This window comes from Pelodiscus sinensis, chromosome 14 (genome assembly GCF_052426305.1).
Source record: "Pelodiscus sinensis isolate ZL-2025 chromosome 14, ASM5242630v1, whole genome shotgun sequence".
Lineage (NCBI taxonomy): Eukaryota > Metazoa > Chordata > Testudines > Trionychidae > Pelodiscus > Pelodiscus sinensis.
The window spans coordinates 29,106,434-29,126,509 of record NC_143065.1 but is presented as its reverse complement, the minus strand read 5'-3'; the positions used below and the strand labels follow the sequence as shown (position 1 = coordinate 29,126,509).

Below are 20,076 nucleotides of genomic sequence, written 5' to 3'. Positions count from 1 at the left end.
AGTATGTCATAATAAACTTTTTTAGTTGGTGACTTCACAAGAGCTAAATCTCCCAGGATTACCTAAACAAGTCTTCATGTATCAGAATCTGACACACTCACAAATAACATGATATCACATCAGAGTGGAGTGAGCTCAGGACTGGGAATTTGCAACTGAGTTCTAATCCTGCCTCTGTCACTGACTTCTTAAGGGCCTTACCTATATCACTCTCCACCTTAAGTAACCTCATCTGTAAAATGATACTTAATGTTTATTAAGGATGGCTTATGCAGCACTTGAGATGTTGAAAGATTATGTAAGAGTTGTACTATGTATTATTGCTAGTAGAGTTGGTAAATTTTGTGTTTAAAAAAAGTACTAGTGTAAAGTTCTATAGGATGTTAAATGTATTTATTAATATTTTCTTCTTATATAGGAATGGCCTAGGCCCAGTAAAAGAAGGAGAAGCACAGTATGCAGTAGTCCACTGCACTGGATATATCAAGGCCTGGCCCCCAGCAGGTAAAAATTCCATTGAGGCAATATGCATAGTACCATGTGCGAGGCCAAATTAAAAGTGATCTATGGAAATTATTGACCAACTTCCTAGTTAAATACTGTGGCAGGATTTTTGAAGGAGGCTAAAGGAGTTAGGAGGCCAAGTACAGTGGGATGTATGTCTCTAACTCCCATGGGCTCATTTGAAAATCTTAGCGTTGGGCTGTTAAATTGATAATCTCGACCAGGTAGTTCACTGTGTTCACCTCACTTATGCAACTTATATTCACTTGTTCACTATGGCATACTGGATCTCCCGAACCGTCCATAGGTGTTTTGTGTTCTTACACTTGATGTTTCAGAGGAAGGTGGAAAGAATCCATGAAGCACCTGACCGGATTTGCTTCTGGTGGTTCTGCAAGTGATGCCCTGGTGCATGAGGTTTCATTATAATATTCTAAAGTTAGCATTGCCGGGGAGCATGGAAACACTGATCACATTGTTTGAGTTAAATCAAGTTTAAAATCTAGAGCAGTCACATGCAATTAGACTGATTGTAGCTGGTTAGTCCATGTATGTTTCAGTTTGGAAAGCAGCACTAGTATTTTCCTGAATATCAGAAAGTCACTCAGTGCCTTTGTTAATGCTGATACCTGCAACAAACAAACCATGTGCTGATTTAGTGTAATGGGATTTAATGTGTATCAGTATTCTTATCAGTCTTTCAATATACTGTCCTGATTCTCCATATAAAACCATTACTGATGTACAATGGCAGAGTATCAACTGTCAGCTATAAGAGTTGCACACTCATAATGAGAGTACCATACAACTACTAAAGTTGAGGTTAAGATTTTCAAACTTAGCTGCCTAAATAAAAATGACTTACTTTTTCAGAGGTTTTGTGCAGCTCTCATTGTAGCCTGTGGAAAGTAGCAGGTACTCAGCACCTCTGAAAAACTGGCCAGAGCAAGTGCCTGTTTTTTAGACATCCATGTTTAAAAATATTGGTTTCAGGTTAGGTAATTCTGCATTCGCCTAAAGGTAATTTACCTAGTGGAGAATTACTACCCGTGTTTCTTGATTTTGTTATTTTGTTTGGAATGTGAGTGTATGCTGCTTTGAACAGCAATAGAATAAAAACCTACTGTAATTCAGTATTACATGGGAAGAAGCTAAAAACAAAGGGAGACTCAGTGAAGACCAGTCCAACATCATGAAGGGATAGTTTGGCTGGCCTGAGCATTTGCAGGAGTTGAAGAGGTTCTTTTTAATATATCAGCTTCTGCTGAGATGAATCAGAATAAGAGGTATCTTGCCCTTTTGTGGTTACAGGCCGAATATACCACAGACATTCTTCAAGTTATTCCAGGGATTAGAAGTGCCAGAAATCCAACTACACTAAATCAGCACATGGTTTGTTTGAGCAAATATTAGCATCCAGCTTTATATTTCTTATCTATTCTGTGCTGTTATCTTTTCAAAGGTTGTATAATGTTTATCCTCTATTCTCCCAGAGAGAGGGAGATGCGCAAAAAATAAAATGATGCATCCTTTTGGAATATCATCAGACTTCCAGCCAGCATAATTCAGACCACATGTCGAATTTTAGAATCACAAAGAAGTGTGAAACTCCCTCTTTGCATTCCCAACTGCTAGTAATAAGATTTCTAAAGCTGATACAATGTAAATTAGAGTAGCATGACTGTCTAAATGTTTCAGTCACTTTTATCCCTGGACACACTAAACAATAGTCTTAAATCCTGTAAAAAATGTCTTTTTATTGTTTTGTTTTAAGAGAATATCAGTTTTAGAGTATTTCTCCTGATTCTTTTCAAATGCAAGTGAATTAAATTGTCATGTACAAAATAGATACCCAGAGCAGTAAATCTAGTCATGCTAAATAGGAAACATTGATTACTTGGATGGTTAATTGGAACCCAACACTATAGCCCCTACACTGGAGAAAAAGCACACATTGAAATGAACTACACCATGATAACTTGGAATGTAATCAAGGCCAATGGATAAGGACAAGAAGCAATGGGCTTAAACTGCAGGAAAGAGGTTTAGGTTGGACATTAGGAAAAACTTCCTGTCAGGGTGGTTAAACACTGGAATAAATTGCCTAGGGAGGCTGTGGAATCTCCATCACTGGAAATATTTAAGAGCAGGTTAGATAGGCATCTGTCAGGTATGATAGATGGTGCTTGGTCCTGCTATGAGGGTAGGGAATGGGACTTGATGACTTCTTGCAGTCCCTTCCAGTTTAAATATTCTATGATTCTAATGGAGTGAAGTGCAGTCAAACACAATACATGGTTTAAAATAATCTCACAACAATGAAACATTTCGTTACCTCTCTGTGAAGAGATTGCAAGGTGCTGTGATCCAGGAGATGTATTGGCTTTTACCATTTTAAAAAGGGATTTCAGTAACCTTTTATGTGATCTTACAGTCTTGGTTTTTAACCACATGTACTGCTCAGAACAACAGCATACACTGTATTGTCTTTTTCAGGACCTGCTGTGCACAATAGGGTTTCAATTCTCATATGGTAAATTTTGCATGTTTAGTCTGTGTCCTGCCATACTCTTTTGTGCTGGAGGGTATCATTCAAATTTTTGACTGTGGGAATTTCATGGGTGTTTCTGAAGGCAGAATTTGACCTCTGGATAGGTTTTGAGTAGTCATTGAAATGTACAATAATTGTTTGTATTGACTTGTTCCCATTAGAAATTTTATAATTTGCAAAATGATCTAGTAACTTCAATGCAATGAAATTGAATTTGTTAGCTAATTTCTTTACAGGGTAAAGGAACTATGTTAAAAGAATGTTTTGAGAACAGCAAATATCTATCTGTTGCAAGCTTTCTTAAGCCTTTAGCATAAGCAAGATTGTACCAAACAGTAAGTGTTTTTAAAATATTCTGGGGGAAAGGATGATCTTCATATACTTTCCCATATTTGATGTTTTAACAAAGGTTCTTCCTCCCCCTTCAGATTTCATAAGCTGGACTCTCAGCTATACTGTCGATTTAAGTAGAATTTCCTGGAACAAAACACAAATATTTCTTGCAAACATACTTAATATAGATTTTTGTCAGCTGGCATTGTCTCCTTTCTGAGTTCTGCTTATAAAAGAGCATTTTAGTTTCAATGAGAAAATAATTGAAACATTTTTCATCTGCTCTTATCTGCATTCCTAGGACTTGGGGTTTATTACAGGATGAGAGGAAGGGGATTATTATTATTATTAGTATTACTTATTATTATTATTTTCACAAATCCCTGCGTAGTCTATTGGTAACATATTACTGCTCGCTTCAGTCATGTGATGGGTAAAACATGAGCACAGCGGGACAAGCTTCTCTGGCACAGCCCTATTACTATCCCTCAGCATTGGCCTGCAAGATCAGCTCATTTAGGCTTTCAGACTCCTTCAGTCCTCCCAAGAGTGTCCCTGATATTACTAATTAGTGCTAACTTTGCCTATGTTTGTTGGGAAGTGGGTGGTAGGTTAGATGTAGATCCCTCTATTAAAACTACAGGACCAAATTCCTCTTCTGGTTCAATTCTGTTAATTTTCAGCAGACAATTTGGTCCTCAGAATATAAGTGATGATGTGGACCTCCAAAGGGAAACTAATATTTAATTACTCAGCAGAACCTAAAATAATATGACAGGAGTTCTCCTGCACCACCGGTACAACTGCACCCTGCTGAACTATTCAAATATAGAGTGGAGCATGGACCAGAGAGTCAAATTTTTGTGTCTAAATTCTCTGCTGTCTAAAGTATAAAGAAAATTCTAACAGCAAGACTTGGTTCTTCAGTCTTCTTTCAAGCAAAAACTCACACTCAAGTTAATGAGATGCTTTAAATAAGGACTGAGCCCCAACCACCGACTGCCAACGTAAAATCCCTATATTGCCTCTATGCCTGGATGGTCTCAGACCTCAAATCTTTTTTATTTAACTTTCAAAGAACAGTTAGACTTACCTGTTCTCTCAGATTGTCCCTGGCCCTTACATGGCTATGTGGAGAGAACAGGAAGTAACCACTTCTCCCCACATAAGAGCTGAGGACTTCTGTAGTCCTTGCATATGGGCACTTCCAGGGAATACAAAGCTATGGCATCATATCCTCTTCATACTTCCTTGGGAAGTTGGCCAGGTGTTTTAGGAGGAGTAGGCTGTAAAGCCCAAAGGTAGATGGCAACTTGCAAACTCTGTATGTTCTCTGCGAGTAGGGGGGAATGAGAGTCCTAACTAAGACTCCTGATGGGCAATGCAGCAGCATAGTGCCACTAAACTGGATGGGATCACAAAGTACAGAACCTGTCCATCAGTCTTTGACTTGTGGGTAAGTAACTGTATGGAAAAGGTGGATCTGTTTTAGGAGTTAATGATGGGATATTGGTATTGTGCAGACTCTCTGCACAGGAATAAATTTCTCCAAGCTATTCATTTGTCAAAAAATAAATGAAAAAGTTGGTTTTGGAAAATCCAGACTCTTTTCCATGGAATTATATTTTATTGTATGTGATGAATGTATATTAAACAATGAAATATAGTGCTAAAATATCTTCAATAAGGGGAAAAGACTCACTATTTGAAGCTGAGTACAATATCCATTCCAGACGTTGATCCTACATTTGTTTCATCTCCTGCCAATTGGCTATAAGAACCTGTGCTTCTGATTGCGTGAAAAGTGTTGTAACTAATAACCAAATGTACAAAATATACTAGTCCTACTTTTTTCCATCTTTTATTTTTAAATAATAAAATAAGCATTTGCCTTTTTTAAATTAAAGCATCATGTTCTTGGAAGGCAATGAGTTTTATGCAGTTCACATGATGTTTTCCTAATAGTTTTATTCATCACACATAAGTTGATGGAAAATATTTAGTTGAGAGAAACTACAGTATGTCAGCACGTTACTGATTTTTTAAAGAATAAATCAAATCCAGGACCAATGTGTTTCCAAAGGGAAACTGCAGGAAAGTCAGTTATCCTAAGGGTCAAATAGATGGAAACCCTGGGGCACTTCAGATTGAAAATCCGAGTAAATAAAGTTTCAAATACAGAATTCCTCATTTCTTTTGGGTGATGTTTTGGGGTTTGTTTTTCATCTATCCCTTAATTTTTTTTGTCTTGCAATTATTGATTCATTTCTAGTCTTCCAAGTCAGACTTACAGTAACTACTTAGCCACAAAATGCCAAAGTAGTTAGGTTATCTTAAAGTTTTGGCCTGAATCTAGAAGTTTGTGTAAAACTTCCTTTTTATAATACAAAACAAAATAGTTGCTTTACAGCTTTGTAATTTTTAGTGCTCTATAAAAAAAATGACTCTCCCTTCTTTGAAATTTTTCACAAATACTATTTTCTTCTCAATTTCTGACTCCCTCCCCCACCCCCAGCTTTTTTTGAGGAGGTCCTTCTTGAATTTGGGGGGACTTAGATTCCTGCATAAACCTATTCAAGAGCCAGTATGATCTTTTAAAATGCCATGCACATTAATGTTACTCTACAAGCAATGATAATTGGTGGAGATATAAAATAATGTGTAGCCATGCAGTGGTACATGGTGTGCATTTTAATTTCTCTGTTATGAACAATTATAAAATATCAATTTTTCAGTTTAATATAGTGAAACCACAAATACACAAGTCATTATTCTGCACCCTGTATGTACAGATGGAGTACAGGGACTGTGGGACTGCAGAAGGACAGGAAATACTGACATTTGGTTAGGACCAAGTTGAAAACTTTTCAGACTTTTTCAAAAGCCACTTCATTATGTCCACTTATACACATGTCATGTGGGAAACTTAGTGCACTGTGATACTACAGGCAGTCCCCGGGTTACGTACAAGATAGGGACTGTAGGTTTGTTCTTAAGTTGAATCTGTATGTAAGTCGGAACTGGCGTCCAGATTCAGCCGCTGCTGAAACTGACGAGCGGCTGACTACAGGAAGCCCGAGGCAGAGTTGCTCTGCCCCGGGCTTCCTGGAATCAGCCGCTGATCAGTATCAACAGGCTGAATCTGGATGCCAGTTCTTACATACAGATTCAACTTAAGAACCCCAGGCGTCCCCAAGTCAGCTGCTGCTGAAACTGATCAGCGGCTGATTCCAGGAAGCCCGGGGCAGAGCAACTCTGCCTCGGGCTTCCTGTAGTCAGCGCTGGTCAGTTTCAGCACCGGCTGACTTGGAGATGCCTGGGGCAGAGCAGTTGGGGTGCTGCCGGGTTGGTCCAGTAGCGCCCAGAGCAGCGCTACGGGACCAACCGGCAGCGCCCCAGCTGCTCTACCACAGGCGTCCGGAGAAAAGCCTGGTCTGCTTTTCACTAGCTGCGCGCCCCCCCTCCCCGCAGCAGACCAGGGAGACGCGGGCAGCGGACCGAGACGCACCGCGGTCCCGCCGCCCGGGTCCTCCATGGCTTTGTTCCCTGTCTCCCTGGTCTGCTGGTCACCAGCAGACCAGGGAGACGGGGAGCAAAGCCACGGAGCACGCGGGCAGCGGGACAGCCGCGGCGCGTCTGGGCTGTCCCGCTGCCCCCGTGCTCCGCGGCTTTGCTCAGCGTCTCCCTGGTCTGCTGGGGGGGGGCTTCCCCCCCAGCAGACCAGGGAGACGCGGTGCTGCTTTTCTCGCCCCGGAGGACGCGGGTGGCGGGACTGCGGCGCATCTGGGCGTCCCGCCGCTCCCGTCCTCCGGGGCGAGAAAAACCCCATTCGTAACTGCGGATCCGACATAAGTTGGATCCACGTAACTCGAGGACTGCCTGTATTAAGTATACACTGCTTGCACAATGTTCAATTTGTGATTCATTTTCATGTTTAGCTCTGTAAGTTGTTGAGTTAACTGGGACAAGTGTAGTGGCTACGTTAGTTTATTAGTAGTTCATTTGTTAGTAGTAACATATGTTTTGATGGTGAGAAATAAGGTTCTAAAATGGTCACATGCAATAATGTGAATAATGTGTTCATTTTGTTGATGTTTTTAATAGGCCAGTTTCATAGCCTTTCTCCTGGGTACAAATTTTTGGAACTCTTTTGGAATTACTAATATTTGAACAACTGCAGATTCTAACAAATCACTTTGTGTTAAGAGATAGATGAAGTAGTGATGGGACCAGTGCACAGATGTTATTTCCCTATAATATAGTCCATATTAAATGTATTCAGATTTCATAAGAGTAGGTAAAGTACAGCTCCCCCTATGCACATTCATAGTAGTGTAAAATAGCAACTTTATAACTATCAGCAAGAGAGTAGGGAAAACAATTTCCATCTAGAACAAAAATAAACTATGGAATCCTACGAATAATACCACCTAATAATACCTGAAAGCAGGTAAGCAGGTAATCATTTTAGCATATTTTTTGCTCAAGAAGCTTTGTGTAGGGTTAGCAATTCACTGGGTCATGGACTTGATTAACTCCAAACAGTTGGGGGGATTTTTATGTATAGTGTGTATTGGGGCATATCCCAGCTAATACGTTTTCTAGTGTGTTGCACAGGCTTAATGTAATCCACCTCAACAACAACACAAAAGTGAATTTAAGAACAGCAGCTCCTCTTGCCAACACTGAGCTCCATCAAAAATAACATTTTTTAGCTAAATTTAATTTTGGAGATTGTTTATGTTGCTTTGAGTTTATTTGGGTAGTCATGGACCTGAACTACGTTCCGAAAAGGGGAAAGTGTTATTGAACATAACAAAAATATTATGAAAAATGGAAGTCATCCAGCTTACATAGCTTTTGTCTTATTTCATGGTATACTGCAGAAGGGCCTCCGCAGGCCAGATCCGGCCTGCCAAGCGAGTTGATCCGGCCCATGGAGGCCCTGTCGCTCCCCCTGCCTCCAAGCCAGTCAGGGCGTGGGGGTGAAGAGAAGCAAGCAGAGTCTCCTCCTGCCCTGGAAGGGGTGCAGCACTTCTAAGCACCTCACACTCCTTGCATGATGGGGGCAGGGTGGGAAGAGACTTCGAGTGTTCCCCCTGCCCCTAGGCCAATCAGGGCTTGGGGGCGGGAAGAATGCATGAAGTATCCTCCCACCCTGAAAGGGGCTCAGCATTTCAAGTCAACCTCCAGCTGCTGGTGGTGCTCCCTTGCAGGGCAGAGGCAGGGAGCAAGAGACTTCACATGCTCCCCCTCCCCAGGCCCTGATTGACCTGGGAGCAGCAGTGGGGAGCACGCAAAGTCTCCTCCCTCCGCCAGGGGCATGAGTACCTAGAGGGAACAGCCAGCTGTTCAGAACAGCTTGTGGTTCTCTGTGCGGGGGGTGGGAGAGGAGAGAGGGAAGGGGAAATTTGCTCATTCCCTCACTCCCAGACCAATCGGGGTCCGTGGGCGGGGAAGCATGAAAGTGTCCTGGCCCTGCCCCTTCTGCCTGAGGTCCTGCACCTTCCCGGGTGGCTCGGGGCCACTTCAAAAAATTTCTGAAGTAGCCCCCGGTCAAAAATTATTGCCTACCCCTGGTATGCTATGTCCTTAAGGAAACCATAAGAAAGCTCATTGAAACTGAGGAAAATTACCTTTTAAAATATTATTTTTACATTGAAAACACCTTTATAAAAATGAGAGCCTTTAGCTAATATTATCCAGTCTGACTGCCTAATTTAAGACCTTAAATCTATATTTAGGTCAAAACAAAAAGTTGTTGGAGGAGCTGAACACCCGTAAGCTCCAATGAAGTCAGTGGGGAAAAAGCTGGTCCTCAGCATCTCTGAACATTAATCCCATGAACTTCTCAAGGCAGAAGTTATGTGAATGTTGTGTACTTACATTTTCAGAAAGTTGGAGGAGGGATGTGCACAGCTCAAAATAAGTGGTGGGGTTTTAATAATAAATGTTTTGACCAATGTATAAGCCCCTTCTGCTATTTCTGTTTGTCATTGTTCATCTCATCTTTTATATTTGTTCTTCCTGTATACAATTCTATTTTCAGATTATTGTGCACAGCATTATATGAGAGAGAGGTAATGGATTGTATTTAACATTCCCTCGGATTTCACATAATCCCCAGGTGAACCACTTTTTGTCTCTGTGAGGAAATATAGTGTTCACATGCAAAGGATTTTTCTTGTTTTTGGAACTCAGCCTATACCTATAGCCCAACTTCAGAATTGTATTTGTCTGTGTGCAAAGTTTTAAGTACATATGCTTGTTCCTTCTTTTCATTATATGGTTGCCTCTAGTTTCATAACTCGTAGGCAGACTTTGTCTCTGTATGGTTTTGTAGCTGCTTTACACTTCAGAGAATGACTAAATGCAGTATGTGAGAGAGAGACTTTCACTGTGCACAAACACAGAAGTGAAATCAAAACCAAAAATCCTATACCAGGTGTGGGCAAATTCTGGCTTGCGCATCAGATCTGGTCCGCAGGGTTAGTCCCTAGTGGGCCCCTGCCTCCATGTTTAACTGCACCACCGCAGGTATCAGAGGATCACTGCTCACACTGGCCGCGAATCACCTTTCACAGCCAAAGCATGCCTCAGGAAGTGGCACTTCCTGCCGCTTCTATTGGCCATAAATATCAATTTGCGGTCAACCAGAGCTGCAATCCTCCAATATCCGTGGAGGCGCAGGTAGACTCAGCGGCCCACCAGTGGCTTACCCTGTGGGCTGCTGTTTTTTATTACCCACCCCTGTTCTACACCATGCTTCAGTCAACTCTGTTTTCATATTTTTACTTATTTTATCCTGGTGCATTTGTTTGTTAATATGTCTTTCATTATTATGTGTGGAGATAAATATTCTTTCAGCGGCATAAGATGTGTAGTTATAATAGAACTGAGATTGTAATTATATTTGTGTTAGGTTGCAGACATATTTGTTCTTCTAAAGGCCTTACTTTTTTACTTGAGGTGTTTTATAGTCCTGATTCTTATTAATATTGAGACCCTTTGAAGCCTGAGCATGTAAAGGGCTCTTCAGATAGGTATAAATGTAATTTATGTTCACAGTAAGAGTTCTTTATCCTGCCAGAGATGAGTAAGTACTGTATACTTAGTGAAAATGAGAATCAGATCCCGAATTACCAGGAACTGTCTTTTCCAAGTCTGTAAAATCAACTAAACAATAAGAAGTCACTAAGACCAGGTGTGTTCACCCAAGAATTCTGAAGCAATTCAAATAGCAGGATTAGTAACTAGGGATGTAAGCAACTAGTCAAGTAATGAACTACTCAACTGCTTGCTTCCCCCTCTCTCCTGTGCTGCCTCTGTATCCGTTTGCCAGAAGCTGGGAATGAACAACAAAAAGTGGATTGCTTGACGATTACCCGTTCTATTCATTTCCTCCATTCCCTCTGAGGCACCTGTCATTGGCCACTGTTGGAAAACAAGAGACTGGACTAGATGGACCTTTTGGTCCAACCCAGTAGAACCGTTTTTGGGTTTTTATGAACATGAAAAATAATATGGGCAAATAAAACACACTGTGTTTTTAAAACTCTGTATTTAATGTGTGATTCCTTTTGAATAAGTACCTTTAATTTTGTATACTGTTTTGCTCTGTGCGTACAACTCCTGAATATGGGTCAAAGGAAGTATATGGCTTTTAAATAGGAACATCAAAGACCTTTCAATGTAAAGAAGCTCTTTAAGGGCCAAATTAGGATGTGTGTATGGATTAAGAGGAAGGGCACTGCATTGAATAGGAAACATAGGATCTATTCCCAACTCTGCTTTTAGCTTCTCATATGCAGTGTTTTAGCCATGTCGGTCCTAAGATGCTGGAGACACAAGGTGGGTGAGATCATTTCTTTTATTGGACCAAATTCTGTTGGGGAGAGAGACAATGTTTCAAACCACAGAGCTCTCCTGCTCTCACCGAAAGAAGCTGATCCAATGAAAATATTACCTTATCTACCTTGTCTCTTTAACTTGTGTTACTTTGGGCAAATCACTTGGGCCTCACTTTCACCACCTGTAGAAGGAAGACAACAAATCTTTTTCTCCATTGTAAAATCCTTTTGAAGTGTACAGGTGAAATCAGAGCTAATTTATAATTATCTGAGTGTCAGAATTTGGGCTTCAGAGTGTAACCTTTACTATAAGCTGTGAACAAAATGCCAACAGTAGTTGAATATATTGCACAAAATAATCATTTTTCATATTCATGTGTATTTTATTATATCTTATAACTGTGGGAAAGAGGAAAATATTGTGTAATGTTCAGAACTCTGTGGTTAAATAACAGTTATTTTAAGTATGAACAGTTTATCTTCGAAACCTTGTCACTGAAATTACCTATGTCAGTCATTTTTCACATGCATCATGTAGAAAAAGCTATATCCCATTCTCCTCTATATAGTTCAAGATTGCATGCAGTTTGATTGACTTGTATAAATGTCATGAGGATAATGTCTGAATATGATTGTTGCTTCATAACCGGTAGCTGACTTTACAGTTAACTTCATTAATGCATTAAAATTCTTTAAGTGAGTCATTCATGTTGTGTCTTAATTCCAAGAAACATTGGGGGAAAAGAGCTTGTAAATAGCTTAAAATAAATCAACAGTGCTACCAACAGAAGAGTTTTTCCTAAATGTATCACAGGAAGTTGATAACTCAAAGCTTAGATTGAGAAACCTACTTACTAAAGGCTTAGCAGAATAATATCTGAACATTCATGTAAACAGCATTTCCCTTTATGTAACATTTGAGTGGAGAATAGCCTATACTTACGCTTTATATTATTCATATTAGTCACAGTTAATCCCATTGAAAACCAGAAAACAAATAGTCTAATGAAAACCCATGTTTTTCAGTCTTCTATTTCCTTTCAACATACCATAAAACATCCAGCATGCATTGTTAAAGGAAACAAATCCATTTAATACAAAAGCTGGTAACCAGTCTAAATGGTTAAGTTGATGTGTAATCCAGATTATACCTTTCTTTTAAAGTTGGAATGTAGTGTATACTATGCCAAAGAAAATGCATAAATTAAATCTTGCAGTAATATTCTGAAAAGCTACAGATGACTTTCTCGAGGATAATCAGTAATATTAATGAAAATATTATTGCCAGCAGATTTTATATATGTGTTTCTCTTATACTAACTGAAACCAGGAGATAGACACTAGGTTAGTTGTAAAATTGAAAACATTTATAAAAATAAACAAGTGATTTTGTTTGTTCACTTTTCCTATCAGTAACAATGGTTTCGTTGTTGTTGATTTAGGAATGACTATACCAGAAGAAGATGCAGATGTGGGACAAGGTAGTAAATATTGCCTTGTGGCAATAGGGAGGCTGCAGGTAAAGATGCTCTTTTATTACATACAAGTGCTGAAAACCTTAGTCTGTGTTGTAATACAGTTTTAATATAAGATTCTGGACAGAAGATTACCATCTGGGTCATGGTACTAAAAGCGCAAGGCTGTGGTGACTGCGCCCAGCCAAGTGATTCATTCTGTAGTTGGATGGGCTGCAGAAATAATTCTTTGTGGAAGTTTCCTGGGTACTTGACAAGAGGGAATCATCTGGGGATGGAAACTATTGTGAATAGATTTTGTGTAGTGGCTGATTTAAAAGGCTAATTAACTATCTGGAAAAACTGTACAGGGTGCCCCCACTATAAGTTGCCCCAGTATACATCCATTCCATACTAAAGTCATTGTCGCTTGTAGGAAGTGACGTGTTATAAGTCCTCCTATTCCACGCTCTTAAGTCATGCAAAAACAAAGGAAAACAAAAAACCAATTTGTGCAAATAGAAGTCAGCTGTGGGGAAAAACAATCCCTGTTTGAAGTTGTTTCACTATAAATCCAAGGTTTTTTGGAACGTATCTTGGACTTACAGTGAGGACAGCCTGTAGTTGCAAAAGCTAATTTGAAAACAATAAAGTTAATGCAGTCAAGAGGCCCTAGAACTTAAGAGCTTTACAAAACATAATTTTATTCTTCCACACATAAGCACTTCATACTGCTGAAATATTACACGACAGATTCACACACAGAAGTTCATAGAAAAATGTGTAAATAGGATTTTACATCATTTGAGCAATATATCCAAATTCGAGGCATAATGTGGGTACTGTATTCTATGGGTACTTCCTCCCCTGTTGATGGTGTCCTAATGAATAGTTCTGAGCTGAAGCTGGAGTAGCAGTAATGAATCTTTTCAGTCACAGTAAGCAAGTCATTTTTATGTTCCTGTCTGGGAATCATGCCATTAGTAAAAATGGCTGATCCTAATGCATGGTCTCTTGTTGGCCTTCACTCATGCCCATCTGTTAGGATAGCAGAGTTCCCTCTTAATGGTAGCGTGCCAGTGTTATTGGAGTATAGCTGCCAAGCCAATATCAGTTAAAATGGGCAGCCTGCATTGTACTGGAAATATTATCACTGCTGCAGATAGTGTGTCCTGTGTGGTACAGTATTTTTATGTCATTGGAATGACATTTTTCACTTAATCACACATATGTCCAAAGATTAAAATATCCCAAATTGTGGACAGAAGGAAATTACGGAGTTTGCAATTGTTACAGCTGCCAGAATTGACTCTTGCCCAGAAATCCCATTAATAACACCTGGTGCATCAAAACATCTGGTCCATAAGAGCATAGCCAGCGGGCCCTCTGTGAGTGAAGGCAAGGTCAGACAAGCAGTGCAACTACTTTCATCACAAAGGAATCAAGGTGTATACATTTTAAAACTGTGCATTCCAAACAGTAAACCAGAAAGTGACAGCCAGTCACCTCCCAGCTCTGTTAACTAGCACATTGATGCTATTGTGTTCCAGAGCAGACCAGAAAGAGATTTTGTTCAGATTGTCTGTGCTTTCTTCGGAGATCCGGTTGTTTAGGGTGAATGAGAGAGTCAGAGTTCTCACTTGTAACCCACTAGAAGTAGATTAACTTGGCTGGCTGCATAGGTCTCAAATGGGAACCTGGAAATACTGCCTTCTTTCTGAAGGACCTTGATGAGAGTGTACTTAGAATCTCTGTTATTCTTTTGATCGTGGTATCTGCTGTGTTAGCATTATGTCCTTAACGTTATGTCTGTGCTGCAAGCGAAGCTGTGATTGTAGCACAGGGGAAACATACCTGTGTGACAGTCACACCTCTCGCAGTGTAGCGATGCCCTAAAAGCCCAGTGGGTCAGAAATGTGTCAGTTCTTTCAGAACTTACTAGAGTTACCTGTTAGAACCTTCTTTGTGGCGTACCTTTGATAGGCTTGGTTTCAAATGATTATTTGTCCATGGCCCATGTAACAGAGTGATGGTTTTGTGCTGGGGACTAGACTGAAACCATTTCAGTTTCATATTTTATGTACTTGCTTTATTTCTAATCCCTTCTGAAGGGTTGAGGAGAAACTGACAGGTTTTGTTGTTTTAAATGAAAAAAAGCAGCCTCTATTTATGATGACTGTTCATTTTTAAAAAATTATGTTTATCTGATTTGTTTGTCCCAGGTAACTAGCTCACCTGTGTGCATGGACATGAATGGAATGTCTGTTCCCACCGAGTTCTTGTCTAGACACAACTCTGATGGAATAATCACATTTGTTGATCCAAGATGTATCTCTGTGATTGGCTACCAACCGCAGGTCAGTTTCTAGTTTTAAAAATAAGATTGGTGAGCACTCATTAAGGGCATTCTCTATCTGTGTTTGAAAATAAAAACATAGCTACAGCAATGGGCAAATTGTGTTAGGGAGTGGGCCACATGAGAGCCCTCCTTCATCTCAATGTGCCGCAAGACTGTCGTAAACAAAGACAGTCTCCTAGGTTAGGGTAGTTTTGCTGACTGCGCCTGTGTACTTAGAATTTGTCAGGTGGGTTGATTGAACCATAGCAGTGCTTTGATTGGATGCAGAGGAAGCACATGGCTTTTACAGTCAATCTTGTGTGCCCTTCATGTGCCCTCACTTTATGTGCATGTCACTTCAGTAATACCGTTACCAAAAAAAAAAAAAGACACAGGCAGAAACCAGCAGAATCTAGCAACCTTGTGCATGGGCAACAGTAAACAAAATGTATTGCAAGCTACACATAGAACCCCGATGGGTCATATGTGGCCTTTAGACCACAGGTTGCCTGCCACTGGCCCAAAGATGTAACAGTTCAGCTGATCACCAACTGTCCTTCTCACAAAGTCTCATGTTAAGGGTCATTTATTTTGCCATACTGTGCTCACATCCTTCGAATTAAGAGCTTTCCCCTTAATTACAGGGGATATAATTTTATCCTTTTTTGGATTCAGTGGTTTTTAGCACTGAGCTGGTTCAAATCCCAGGCATCTTTCAAATTCTACCAAATTAAAACATTTCTCTTGAAGCAATATAGATCTTGCTTTGAGAGATTTACATTTGTAGATTTTACTTCTCTACCAACAACAAGCAGACCTCCATTATGAAGTTTATTTTTCTTGAGGCTCATGTCTTCTCCTTTGAATGAAGATTAAGATAATATAATTGGATACTAAACGTGCTTTATGGGATAACTTTCTCACAGATAACAGCCTGTTATCTTTTAATCTGAAAGGAAAATATAGTTTCCCTATCTAAACAAGTGTACTTCACCAGCAAGACATTTTGTCCTTGCACAATCATTTTGCTTTCCCTTATATATTGATTTGAATGAGTTTTATTGTAAATTATTCAAAGAAAACCATATATTAAAGTGAATGATATTGGATTAATAAAGGGTTTCAGTAAGGGATGTTAAATTGCAAGTAATCCAGTAACTGTATAGCTCACAAATATTTTGTCGGTTACGCAGTTACCCGATAAGTGCTCTTCACCGAAAATACCTAAGGACATGGCAGGCTGACTCAGTCCCAGCTCATTTCAGGTTCCAGCAGCTACCCCTACTGGCTCCTTAGGTACTTTTAATGCAGAGCCGCTGCAGGGGGTAGCTACTGGGACCAGGCATGAGCCAGGACTGAGCCAGCCTGCCAGCCAGCCTGCTAAAAATTTACTTTGGGAGGAGGGTGTTTGCGTGTAGCTGGTGTTGCTAACTGATAAGCATCTGCTTCTCGGTTAATCATTTAATTAGATACATTATTACATCCCTCATTTTGGTGTCCTTAGAGGTATAAACTGGCACCTTCAACCCGCACTAAAAATTTACTCAAAACTGTTTTTACAAGAAAATATGTATGTCTTTGCAAAAGCGAAGATGCAGTGTAGGATACCAGTCCTGCAAACCCTTATTCAGATGATTAGTCCAGTTGAAGGTAATGTGACTAGCTATGCGAGCAAGGATTTCTCTCCTAATTAAAGCCTTGTGGGATTAGCACATAAGTTTGTATTTTTATAGTTTTATATTGTGCTTTACTAGGATCTTCTGGGAAAAGACATTTTAGAATTCTGCCATCCGGAAGATCAAAGCCATTTGAGAGAGAGTTTTCAACAGGTATGACTCTACTATTTTTCCCCCCACTTTTATATAAAATCTAGCATTCATTTCTCAATACCAGGGCTAGTTCTCATATCCAGCAGCAGGAGGGTGCATTGCATGAGGTAATTCATATTAATCTCTATAACTCATATTCTAGTAGTAGTTTAAACTGGATTATATACACATCTTTAGAGTGCTACATTTTCAGAAAAATCACTCTGTTTTACATGTATTAGAGGACTAGCCATGTTAGTCTGAATCTGCATAAACAATGAAAAGTCCTGTGGCACCTTATAGACTAACAGATTTATTGGAGCATAAGCTTTCGTGGGCAAAGACCCACTTCGCATGCATCTGACAAAGTGGATCTTTGCCCACGAAAGCTTATGCTCCAATAAATCTGTTAGTCTATAAGGTGCTACAGGACTTCCTGTTTTACATGTTTTCATTCTTACTTCTAAAATGTAAATGAAATATTCAGGGCACATTTAGAGCCATAGTCTGGTTCTGGATATGCCTGCATAGAGCCCACTGAAGTTAACAGGAACTGCAAGGGGTTGGTTGTCTTCAGCAAGAATGATTTTTTGAGCTGAAACTAGTTCCATTCCCATTCCTGAGCCAGTCAGGACTAGTCTATTTCTGCTCCCAAGAATGTCAGTGGGAATTTTACCATTGATTTCTGTAGGAATACACACATGCCACCACTGAGTGCTTTTGAAAATCCCATCTGCAATAGATCCTTTGCTGATGTAAATCAGCACAGCTACATAAACTTCAGTGGAGCCGTCCCAGTTTTACCTAGCTATGAATTTGACCTTGTATAAATTAAAGAAATGAAATACAAAAGGCGCACATAACATATGGAAATGATTCTCAGTCTGGATTCAGTGTAGCAGTGGAGTTATATAGATGATTAATTACTTAAAGCATGACAGAAAACTAATGAAACCCCATAAAATCTACGTGAGGAAGATAATTCATACAATACTATTCCCATTTTATAGATGGCGGATATGCATATCGAAGGTTATGTCTACATGTTGCAACTAAGAGTGTGATTGCAGCATTTGCAGATATATCTGAGCTAGCTCTGATCTAGTGAGTTTACTTATGGGGAAATTCTGTATCACTGTGTATGTGCAGAATTTATATCCCCCCACAGATTTCTTTGCTCCCCTGCAGAAAAGTGACTTTCAGACAGATAAGCCAGGGAAGCCACAAGAGAGGTTCTGTGACCCTCCCCAACAGTGTATTTTGGGTGCCCAGAGGAGAGGTAAATCCCTGTCTGTCAAGGAATGGAACTGGAGAAAATGTGGCTGATGGCTCTTACTTTGCACTGGGCTCAGCTGCTAGTCCCAGCTGAGCTTGGGAGATCAGGACTACTTCGTTCCCTGTACAGCATCCAGAACCATGTCAGACTCCCATCCCAGTTGTAAGAAGCTCTGCAACCTTCCTCCTCCTCCCTCCCCCCCCGATGCTTCCTGCAACCATTCCTCCATTCCAGGTGTTGGCGAATGAGGCAGTGTACAGAGAGCTGTTCCCCCATCTGCCCAACCCCTGTAAATCCAGACCCTTCCACCAATCCTCAACCCCCATACCTAGAACACATCCCCTGACAAGCCCCCCACTCCTCTGCACCTGGATTACCCCGATGCTACCTGCACCCAGATTCCTTCATTGCAGAGTCCTAGCTAGCTGCACTTGCATCCCCACCCCACTGAGCCCCACTTCCACAGCATCTGGATCACACACTGAGCCCCCTACCTCACAGATGCCCCTTGTCTGGGATCCAGCCATTTTCACACCCTCCTCCACAAACTCCTATTACCATTGTACACAGAACCACTCCACAAGCCCCTGCACATCCCCACCCCTGCACAGGACTCTCCTTAGCCATCTGCACCCAAATTGCCACACACAGAACCCTCGGTGCTCTCACCTGAATCCCCTCACACTAAGCCCCTCCACGCTGGAATCCTTGCTGAGCTTGCCTGCCCACAGCTAGTGCACCTGGCATGGAGCAGTAGGCCCAAGGGGTGTTTCTGAGACAGGCCTAGTCCTTGTGCTGTGACAGGGTTGGGGACAGTCACCCTGCTGAATCCATATCCCACTGGGGGCTGCACAGTGATCTCCCACATCTGTGCAATCAGTGGCCTATGCTGCCCAGTGCCATGCTGGAGCCTCCACATTTATGTGACAAATACAAATTGCAGAAATTTTAAAATATCGTGCACAGAACTTTTAATTTTGGTACAGAATTTTTAGGCTCAGAATGCCCTCAGCAGTAGAGCTTACTAAAAATAGCTACAGAGTTCCCACAGCCTGGGCTAGCCACCCAAGTATAAACCTGTCCAGGACTCTGGGTACGTGCTTCCATGGCTAGCCCATGCTGCTGGTCATGGTGCTGCAGCATCACTGCTATTATTTTTAGCTAGCATGCTAGATCAAAGGTTGCTTGGGTATGTCTATACATACTGTAAACAATCACACATCCTGTCTGTAGTGTAGAGATACCCCAAGATGCCCAATCTAGGTGCCATAGAAGTTAATGAATAGGCAGTGGAAGTTAGATCAGGCTTTTAAGGGTCTCCTGATGCTACACTGCTGAAGTCAGTGGGAGTTTTGCCATTAACTCCACTGGAACTATTCCTGTGCTTACAGTATTTGTTTTAAATGTTGTGATGGATCAAGGCCAGAGGCTATGACTACACTGCCCCCTCTGGCACAAAAAAATGCAAATGAGGCAAAGTGTGGAATATCGCCACGCCTCATTTTAATTAATGAGACTCTGTTTTTGTGCAAGAGGCTTTTGTGCAAAAAAACACCTCTTGTGAAAGAGCTGTTCTTCCTCTTTCTTTCAGGAAAAATGGCTCTTGCACAAGAGGGGTTTTTTGTGCAAAAACAGAACCTCATTAATTATGCAAATGAGGCATGGCAGTATTCCACGCTTTGCCTCATTTGCATTCTTTTTTTTTTTTCACAAGAGGGGTCAGGGAAGACATAGCCCAAGTGACTTGTTCAGGATCAGACATTAAGCAATTGGAAGAGCCAGAGATTAAAAGTGAAATGTTCCAGGCTATGCATCCCACATTCAGTCAATCAACCCATGTTACCTCTCTCTTTGGTAGAGAATTCCTTTTTATATTGAGTACAGTAGCAGTGCAGTCCATGCTCCTGTTGTTATCAGTAATTAAAAGACTTAACTCAACAATTTAACTGTACTCCAGGTGGT

At 40.7% G+C, this 20,076-nt stretch overlaps 1 protein-coding gene across 6 annotated transcripts in view; it reads left to right on the top strand.

The window, feature by feature from the left end:
• ARNT2 (aryl hydrocarbon receptor nuclear translocator 2) overlaps window positions 1–20,076 on the top strand; it is a 172,804-nt gene that overhangs the window by 106,388 nt on the left and 46,340 nt on the right. For all 6 annotated transcript variants that reach the window (XM_075897104.2, XM_075897103.2, XM_075897106.2 and 3 more), the window contains 4 exons: window positions 419–504; window positions 12,681–12,757; window positions 14,915–15,049; window positions 16,785–16,859. In XM_075897104.2, coding sequence (XP_075753219.1) covers window positions 419–504; window positions 12,681–12,757; window positions 14,915–15,049; window positions 16,785–16,859 — 373 coding nt within the window. The remainder of the gene's footprint in view (window positions 1–418; window positions 505–12,680; window positions 12,758–14,914; window positions 15,050–16,784; window positions 16,860–20,076) is intronic.